At 33.3% G+C, this 10,665-nt stretch overlaps 1 protein-coding gene across 1 annotated transcript in view; it reads left to right on the top strand.

The window, feature by feature from the left end:
- Positions 1-10,665, top strand: part of LOC106473546 (LIM domain-binding protein 2-like) — a 35,284-nt gene that overhangs the window by 19,892 nt on the left and 4,727 nt on the right. The window contains exon 2 of the mRNA XM_013934228.2: positions 5,546-5,621. Coding sequence (XP_013789682.2) covers positions 5,546-5,621 — 76 coding nt within the window. The remainder of the gene's footprint in view (positions 1-5,545; positions 5,622-10,665) is intronic.

Here is a 10,665-nt window from a genome sequence, read left to right on the forward strand (position 1 = left end):
CAGATAGCCCTCGTGTAGCTTTGCGCGAAATCCATAACAAACAAACAAACTCTTGATACAGCGTTTCGCAACTACTATTTCACCACAAGTTTACTGGCGACACCTAGCTAGTGATTTATACAACAGGAAAGGATTTCAAGTGGGCGGAAAGTAAAAAACTAGTTAGTAATGATGGCAAATGTTCCTCGTAAATGTTACATATGATGCATATAACAGAACTGAATGTGATGCTTAATGAAGAATACTTAATAATAATTACTTAAACATGGATTAACCTCATTTTCTGCAATGCAGTATTTTCAAAAATAGGCTACCATCTTTGAAAAAAGTTACCCATAATCATCTCATTTGTAAAATAATAGTCCATCTATATCTGTCTTACTACACACAAAAAGTAGTTCTAAAAAACAAACATCCGGGAAAGAAAAATTTTAACAACAAAGTTTCGAGCAACTACTCTTCGCCATATTTGATATGAGAATCTAGAAGAAAAAATGTAACTAAGCGAGCCAGCAAAAATTCCCTCAATCATTATGTCCGAAATATTTACCTAATATAAGTTTACATCATTCTTGAATCAAAATGTCATTCTGCACTTTGTAAAGTAGACAGATTTATAATTTTAGTCACCGCTAGGATTCCTCCCCTTTCGAGTTTTTGGATGGAAAGAACACAGCATTACCAGGATTTTGAACTTGTTAATTATGTTATACTAACGAGTGAGTTTTGTTTCATCGAAATAACAACAACGAGCAAACAAATAACTACAGGTTATAACAGTCTGGAGTGTGGGGAATCATTACAAAATGTATGTTCAACTTTTGTTAAAGATCGAAACCGTTCGAATACTTTAAAATGTTATATTTTGACCACATAAACCTGCTCTGTACTTACAAACGAATACACACCTATATACAATAATAATCAACAGTCTTTTGGTTGATGTTTTTTTTTTCCATTTTAGTTTGGAAGAATGGCACCTAAAGCCTATTTCAGTCGTTTAATATTTCATAAAGATTGACAGTAAGTGGGCCAGAGTAGACCAGAAAACCGCATTTTTTGTTTGTTTGAAATTAAACACAAAGCTACACAGTAAAGATTGACAGTAAGTGGGCCAGAGTAGACCAGAAGACCGCATTTTTTGTTTGTTTGAAATTAAACACAAAGCTACACAATGGGCTATCTATGATGTGCTCACCACAGGTATCGAAACCCGGATTCTAGTGTTGTAAATCCGCAGGCATACCGCTGTGCCACTGGGGGCTCACATTTTTTTGTAAAATGTTCAGAATATTTTAGAAACCGTGACAGAAAACACTTCCTGAAATAATTATTTCGTGTTATTTTGCGACTGCGCACGCATCTTAGTGGAACTTACATCGATGGTAGAGTAGAACTTTAGTAATTCAACGTACTGTCATTAAACTTATTCACCATAAATTGTTAGTTTTATATGTATTCGCATGGCATGTTGTAGAGCAGAAAACGTAAGTAACCTATAAGTTATGATGTAAAAATATGCCTATTTCGGAGTTACTTGGAGTACACAATGTTATATTGTTGAATTCGTATATTGTCAGAAATTTTAAGAATTACGTTTGCATGCAATTTGGGCCATGTGTAGCCTAGCGGTTACCCTTTCTATACTGCCGAGGATTCATGGTTCTTTGCCGCAAAAACATGCTCCGTATTTTGGAGATCGTAGGTGCGTTGTAAGAGTAATGGTCAGACCCCATTATTCGGTCAGATAAGATAATCCCAAGAGTTGGTGGTAGGTGCTGTTGACTGGTTGCCTTCCCTCTAACTTATTACCTCAAAATTAAAGACGCCTCTTTGCAGGCACCACTTGATATCTTTACGCAAAATTCTAAAACAGACTAGGAACAAGCGTACAATGTAATCAGTAATTCCCAACCTGGGGTCCGCGAAGGTAATACTGGGGGTTCGTGAGCTATTTTCTTCAATTAAATAATGCACGGAAGAACACAGAATAATAGCAGGTATTGTTTGTTTGTTTGAAGTTATACACAAAGCTACACAATGGGCTATCTGTGCTCTGCCCACCACGGGTATCGAAACCCGGTTTCTATCGTTGTAAGTCCGCAGACATACCGCTGTGCCACTGGGGGCTATAACAGGTAAAAATGCTGAGACTGTTCTATAACTCTCATAGTTTTTCTGGCTCTCTTTGTATTTGAGAAAAGCCATTAAAAATTCAGCTAAACTCCTCGATGCGTCCTCTAGGAAAAAAATGTGGAACACTATTAATAAAGCAACATCAATCATCTCTTTAAACAAGTACGTTTCTTTTTTTAATACGAATGTTTTTTTTTAATTGCACACTCAGATATATATGTCTTTTTTGTGAGAGTGAAAATGGACAAACAAGTTAAGTATTAATTAATAAAAACAGTTTGTTGGGTATACAGAATATTTCAAAAACATAGTGTACGTCGGGAAAAAATTATAATAAAAGAGGTCCTTGGTGGTGAAAAAGTTGGGAACCACTGATCCAATTTATACTATTTTACCCAGCCCCCAGTGGCACAGCGGTATGTCTGCGGACTTACAACGATAGAAACTGGGTTTCGATACCCGTGGTGGGCAAAGTACAGCTAGCTCATTGTGTAGCTTTGTGCTTAACTTCAAACAAACTATTTTACCCGCAGCGTCCTCTATTGGCAGGTACATAAACCAAAACAGAGTGCAGTTTTGAAAAGGTTTACCTATAATTTGTAAATCAAATAACTGGGAACTAGTAACGATTGGTTTAAGTTTATTTTCTACTCTATGTGAAAACGTCAACTGAAAGATAGTTTCAGTTTATTTATTTTTTTATCCAATTAAACACAATTAAAATAGTTACTCCTCTACTTCGTATCCTCACGTGTGTTGACGTATACGGTGATTACGTGTAGTTGTGCGAAGCTATAAGTGGTTGGTATTCACAAGATATTTTGCATATATATACTACTGGCTGAATAATAAGTTTCAGTAACTTCCATCAAGTGCATGCCATATGCTTTCATTTTCGAACACTTATCATTCCATTTAGAGACTGTTTTAACCTATATTTCTTGTAAATATATGTAAACATAATACTAATAAAAATAAGATTGTGGTCTGATGAACAGCTATTTGATTTTTTTTTTCTGACTTTTCCAGTCGTCTATGATTATGTTATCCAGCTTTCAAATAGCAATTATTTCTACATTTGGTAATAATTATTAGTATCAATGTTTTAGATTTCTCGAAGTCAAGAAAGTTCTAAGAGCGTATTAAAAGTTTGGAGTGTGTATGTTTTCCGGTGGGACTAGCTAGCTAGCTAACGCTGTAGGTGGGCAACAAATTTAGAGAAGGGGTAGGAGTATTCTACCCCATAAAATCGAAAAGAAATTTGTTGTTTCTGAGAACAACTTTTATTAGTTTATAAATTGATCACAATTGTTCATTTATTCACGTTAAAATTGCATGTACATAAGAATAGAAACCTGAGATAAATATTACACAGAGTTTAGTTCGCGTTACATTAGAGTATAAAGACTGCCATAAAGGGCTGTTCTGGTCGTACATTTGTTTCATGCCACCAACAAATCGTAACAAAGACTTATAGCACCCCGGAATTAGAACTTTTTATTTTCTTGATACTTCTAGAAAACTGTAAATATAGCTGTCAATCATGAAGTTTCTGCGGTATATGTTTGTTTATTATCAAGTTAGAAGAATGTATTTATAATTCACGCGGGGGGGGGTCTTCCAAACTCAGTGAATTCCCCCAGTTTACTGGCCTAGAGTATGCCTAAGGTCAATGATCTTCATTGAAAACTTAGGGAAATTTTTATATATCCTACTTCATGATGTAATCGTCAAATCCTGATGTTAATTCTAAGTTTATAGTTTGCCGAATTTTAAAACCTTGTGAATTTGATGGTGAATGAATAAAATATTGAAAACGGTCGATTGCAGGAATCGTTTTTGATATTTTTATTTTACTTTGATATTATTTATTAGCAATGAACATTTTCAGAAGTCATCATATGTAAGGGTTCTCTATGTATTCTAAATTAACGTATTAAAAATGTAAGGAGTCAAGCTAGTAGATGTTACAAGTCTTCGTATTGTTCAATGCATATAGTTCAAACGTATTTAGATATTTCGAATGGCTTAGATTTTACTGAAACATTATGTAATAATTCAAAATTCAGTATATTATTCAATATATTCATAGAAACGTTGAAGGTGAAGAAGTTACGATTCACGAAATCTCCCCTCATCAACAAAATGGTTTAACCCGTAAGCTGTAGCATATTCCTACACGTACATCGTGAGGTATGAATCGCATGTTCACGAAACTAAGCTTTCCTAGCGCAACATGCAGAACTAGCGGGAAGCTGGTGAACTAAGTATGGTTGGAAGTACAGTGCTTGTTTTGGCGTTGTGTGCTTTACGTGTGCCATCTCTCGGTCTGTGAAACGTAACTTGGTAAAGTCCGTACCTTAACGTCTTACTGTACGTTTACTTTAGTTAAGAAACTTGTGATTTTGTTCAAGATCTATATTTCTCTTTGTGAACATTATCTCAATAACGTCATATCTACACCAACAAGATGTGAAATACAAATTGACGAATTTAACCATATTAAATAATAACGACCTGTTGGATAGTGATGTCTGAACTAAAGCTTGGATTCTTTGACAGTAGTCATGATTCATGGTGTGATTTACGGTAACTTTTAACTTCTGGATGGATTAGGCTTAGAAGTACAACTTGCAAGTAATCAACCTATTTTTACAACAACGACAACCGGATTTTTTGAATATGTTATTAAGCTACTGAACTACAAATCCTTCCTCAGTTTATAGTGATCTAGTGTGTAACTTCTATGTATAGTTATAAATTAGATTATTAGAGAACTTTAAAACTAAAAGTTTAAGTGGTCGTACGTGCGAGTGACAATGTGACGAACAAAAATGGGAATTTAAATAAGTGTAACTTTTAAAATTCGTTTCAACTAGTTACCGTTAAACTTAGTTACTCCATGACAGTACTTATATAATTTATACTAGTAGTAGCATAACCGATATCGTTCAGTCATGCTTTAAAAAAAGAAAACGTTTTAGCGGGAACTTCTCATGGTGAAATAGTGGCAATTATAAAATTTTAACATCGTAAAACCCATGACTACGTAAAATATGTCGACGTAGGCAACAGTTTGCTATAACTGTTAAGAAAAGGAAAATACACACATTTGGGGTAAATCGGTAAATGCTTCCTTCATCCTTTACCAAAGTGTACTGATTGAACTGTGAAGTTGGAACATGAACAAGGTAATGTTATTATAGTCACAGTAAAAAGGAATTGGAGAACATTTTGAAACTCAAAGCTGAGTAACCTTGGTTTAAAAAAAATTCAGACTATTATTTTATTTTCAAAATTGTGTACATTGCTGGGTAAAAACACAGATGAAGCCCATGTTCAACCAACCAATGCCTGGAGGGCCACCTGGTGACCCTTTTTATTCTTCACCATTTTCTTCTTATTTCAGACGTCACACTCCATATTTTGGACAGCCTGATTATAGAATATATGAAATGAATAAAAGGCTACAACTACGAACTGAGGTGAGTTTATACGTAAATGTTTGATGTTACCATGACCCTAGTTAGCAATAATTTCTGGTGGATTTTTTCTTTGATAACTTTCAATAGTCAATTAAAATATATTGTGTTTCCAAAATAAAATATTAAGTAAAAGTTTCCATGGCTATTATTGTTTATTGAAGAGGTAATTTCCCATAGAGTAAAAATTATCAGTATGAATAGCATTTAAGAATAGTGAATAGCATTTACTATTAAGTATTATATCTTATAAAATTACTAGTTAAAGTACTAGTTACTGGGCCTGCAGTCTAGTAGTTGTACACAACTGAAACTGTTTAGTCATCATTAGTGTTATTCAAAGTATCTTTTAATAATATCTTGTTTTACCATATGAGTGGACAACATGATCCCACTCTTTAAAATATTCCCTCACACACACACACACACACACTATTAGAGCTTTTAGGTTTACCTTGACCAATAGCTCATGCTATTGCTTCAATTCCCAATTGGATAACTTCCCATTTTGCTGTTTTATTTCGGTGTTCAATGAGTTGTTCTTGAGATTAATGAACCTTCATTAACAGGTAAGAAACCAGAGTTGATAGTCATTTTGTACAGTTAACAGTCCCAGTATTAACTTGTTATTGTTGTTTGTTTTAACACGATGCTCTGTAACAATCTTAGCCAGAATATGAACTTGCGAACTGATGCTGCCGAGTATCTGATAAACTAAACTTTCAGTTGGAAACATTATAAAATGAATAGGCTGTGAAAAACATTATGACTAAAACTAACTTCAACAGCTGAAATCGACAGTATCCCATTTAACAGAAGAGTTGCAAGTGCTCAAAACTCTGCTAAACTTAGAAACATTAGACCTACAATAGTAAGTCTGTGGTAATGTGAGAAATAATTAATATTGCACCTAATGCTGGAAAGCAGAAGACTCAGAATAAAAACCTGAAGTAGCAAAGGAAAGTGGTAAGACTGCAAAACTTCCTGATTCAGGATTAGCCTTAAAATGAACTAAACTAACAGTGAAGCATTAGTTCCAAGAGAAATCTAAATAATCATTAGGAAGCATTAACACTCAAAAGTTAAATTAAGTCATTGTTAGGAAGCATTAAGACTCAATTGTTTTACTGCAAATGGAGATCAAGAATAATGAGATTTTGGTTACAGATTTTGAAAAGATCAAACAAGAAATATCTGTTGTGAATTGGGCAGCTGAATTAGTGGGTGTTATTTATCAAATGTGGAAAAGTTTTAAATATTTCAAGATGGACATGTCCATCTTGGGGGGGGGGGGTGTCTTCAAGTAAAGAGAATAGATTTGGTTGCAAAGAGTATAAGTAAAATCAGTACATCATAAATTTAAGAAGTATAAAATGAGTGCTATGACAGGAGATTTAGAGGATTATGGATCAAGAGAGTTGGTCAAAAATCAATTAGAAAACTGAAGACACTATAGGAAAAAGGATGTAAAAAATAATGGTAAGGATAAGAAAAATATTAGGATGGGAGTTGGGCTTTTGAGGGATGATACGGGAAAGCTCATCTTTGATGATTAGGAGATAGCTAGGTTATTAAATTCTACTTCTTTTTGTTTCTATTTATTCTAATGAAGATTTGAGCAATATTCCTTGTTCTGAACAGTTGCTGGTAAGAGTTCCACGTGGCACCCCCACTCAATTAAAAAAAAATTCATCAAAGTAATATTTATGTATTAATAAATCATATTAATAGTATGATCTGATAATTTTAATACATTATTATACCACTTACTTCATTAATTAGATGTACAATCTTCTTGAGGATAAACTTTACAAATGTCTTGTATAAAGGCATCAAAAAGGCTACTTTTATCAGAATATAATGTTCTCCACATGTATTCACACAAATGCTTGTCAAATGTCTTTGTCCTGGTATGTGTAGTTGGTAGTTGTCTTTTGACACACCACCACCGATTCTCTATTAGGTTTGTACATGCACCACTTGAGTGGGGGTGCCATATGGAACTCTCACCCAGTTGCTAGATGGCAACAACATTTAAAAAGATAATCATACTTACATCAGTATTGGGAGAAGTTTTGAATGTAATAAAAGATGCTTTGCAAAGTCATTTAACAAAGTATAATTTTATTGGATAGTGAATGTGGCTTTACTAGGGGAATATTTTGCCTTACTAATCTTTTGACATTCTTTGAAGAGGTAACAACTTGTTTAGTCATATATAAGGGTGTACATATGAGGTTATTGGTGTGGATTTGGTTTGTCTGGATTTTCGGAATGCATTTGACAAGGTGTCACATAGAAGCTTTGTTTAAAAAAAAATTATCTGTAAGAGTGGGGGATAGATTTAATAAAAAACTGGCTAGATGGAAGAAAGCAAAAGATTCTTATAAATAAAGTTTAGCCAAACTGAATTAATGTCACAAGTGGGGTACCTCAGTGCTATGTGTCAGGACCTTTGTTCTTTCTTGATTTATGTCAGTGATGAAGGAATGGTGAATAAAGTACTTAAATTTGCTAATGCTGTTAAGGCTTTAGATTTTGTTGGCTGTAAGGAGGATGCTGCTGCTTTACAAAAGGATTTAGATTATTTGGTAAGTTGGGCAAATAAATGGAAGGTAATGCATGTGGGATATCACCATTTGAATTACTAGTATAACTGTATCTAAGAAAAACATGTTGGTGCTCTGATTGATTAATTTAATTTAATCCATCCAAGCAGTGTGCTGTTGCTAGTGTTAGGGAAGTAGGATTTTAAATATTATCTACAGAAATATTGAATATAATAATAAAAAAGTTATAATTTCATTGTATAGATGAATGGTTAGACCACATTTGGAGTATTGTATTCAGTCTTGGGCATTTTTCCTTGGAAAGGATAGGTTATAGTTATTGTGAAGGGCACAGAAGGGTTGCTAGGATAATACATCAGCTAAGAACAGGTTAAGAGCTCTGAAAGTATCTTTTGAAAAAAGAAAAATTAGGAACTGATTGAACTGTTCAAAATTGTTAAAGAGAAATTGTAGTGTCATCACTTTTTTCATACTTTACGTTAAGAATGGTAGGACAAATTTTGGTATGGTAAGTCATCTTCAGAGATGGTTTTATTTTTCTAATAGGGCAGTTAGCCTTTGGAATGGTTTGCCTTTCTTAAGATGTGGTGGAAGCAGTGAATTTCTGGGAGTTTAAGAGAAGAATTGAATGATAAGGGCTAGTTTTGTGTTTATATATAATACTTTAGTTCAGTAAATGGACCAATAGACCCTCTGTTGTCATTCAGTGTTATTAGCTCCAACTATTTGGGTGCATTATTTCTATTTCTAACTGTGTTTCTGGCAAAACTGCACAGGTTTAATAGTGTGAGTCTAGCCAGCTGGCCCACATGCTAATTGCTTTGGCAACCAATCAAAGTTGAAGCTTTGATCTTGCTGCCCCCACTTCCTGATACTTAGTTTGGTTATGCCATACATCTGAAGTGAGGATTGCAAAACCAGTATGGCACTGGCAAGTGAAACAGTATTGCTAGTCACAATTATGGTTACCTTCTAATGTATACTAGCAATCTTTTGCTGGTGCTTTCTGAATTTTACTAGCAAAAACTTTAACTCTAACCAGCAATTTGCTAGCTTGCTAACATTATTTTTAAGCCCTGATTGCAAAGTGCAAGTGTGAAGATCATCTGAATTTTTTATACAAACCATGTAGAAGCTAATGTCGGGTTTCAAACATTTCTACTGTAATGTACATTAAATATAACTCATGTTAGTATATTTTATCAAGGTGTATTTTTCTGGTGTACTGATTTATGACATTCAAGCAAATCTATCATACAGTATTTTCATCATTAAGTTATATTTAGTTATCTTATTTATCAGTAGTTCTTAATGATAATGGGGAGCTCATGGGTTGCAGTACATGATGTTATGTGCAGTAACATGTAGCTCATTTCTAGATCAGTAGTTCTTAATGACTGGGGAGTTCATGGGTTGCATTACATGATGTTATGTGCAGTAAAATGTAGCTCATTTCTAAAAAAACAAATTGAATGATTGGTAATGTAAAACATACTATCTGATGTTGGATAATAAAAGGTATGACTAATTGAAAACTACGGCTACAAGCAGTCGACTTTCATCAAGTCAGGTTTTTAACATGTCAGTTATGTATGTTTACTTTTTGGCCTGATGATTTGCTTGAAATTGACGGACAATTCTTCTTACCGTGCAAGAATTTATAGCTGGCTTTTTCACAAGATTAATTTTATGTATAATAATAAATATTGGGACTCTTAATTAGATACTTTTTCATTTCTCCTTACTATGACTTTCATTACTTTACTAAGATGTTACATTCAGTTACAGGTCATTTTGTTTGCTACAGTTAATAAGATTTTTTGTACTGTTGGCAGTAGAACTGGGCAATTAATTCATTTAATTTATACAATCAATTAGTATCACATAAAATAATTGATTAATTAAAATTTGTGTTTCTAATTGTTGCTGTTTTCAATTATTCCAACTATCAGAATAAAACAAACAAACTCCATTATGATTTTTCTATTATTTTAGGTTAATTCAGGGTTGTTCTGTGTAATACATTAGTGTCATGATTCACAAAAATAATCAATCTAAATTAGTGTTTTTCAAAAATCATTTATCAAATTCCATTAATTGCCTAGCACTAGTTAATACTGTGTAAGCCTATTCTACAATTTCAACTATACACAAGTCAGACTAGTGATAGAAAATCTGATTTCATACTGTTTTTTACAATGAAAGAGATGAAAATGTTTGTAACACAACCAAAGTATTTTATATTGCTGCTATTAATTACCTTTGGATATTTATTATTTCGAGTGGGGAAAAAATAACGAGATTTTGTTTTAATGTTCTCCATGCGGCCATTGTTCTTTATACTATAATCAAATTCTAATGTATTTTTATCATCCAAGTTTTCAAAGGTGAAATACTTTTTAAAATAATGTTACTCAGTTTATTTTTGCACTTTGTTAAAGCTGGAAACATATATATGTAGGCATTTCTGAACAATT

The sequence above is a fragment of the Limulus polyphemus genome, unplaced genomic scaffold, assembly GCF_000517525.1.
Source record: "Limulus polyphemus unplaced genomic scaffold, Limulus_polyphemus-2.1.2 Scaffold6267, whole genome shotgun sequence".
Taxonomy (NCBI): domain Eukaryota; kingdom Metazoa; phylum Arthropoda; class Merostomata; order Xiphosura; family Limulidae; genus Limulus; species Limulus polyphemus.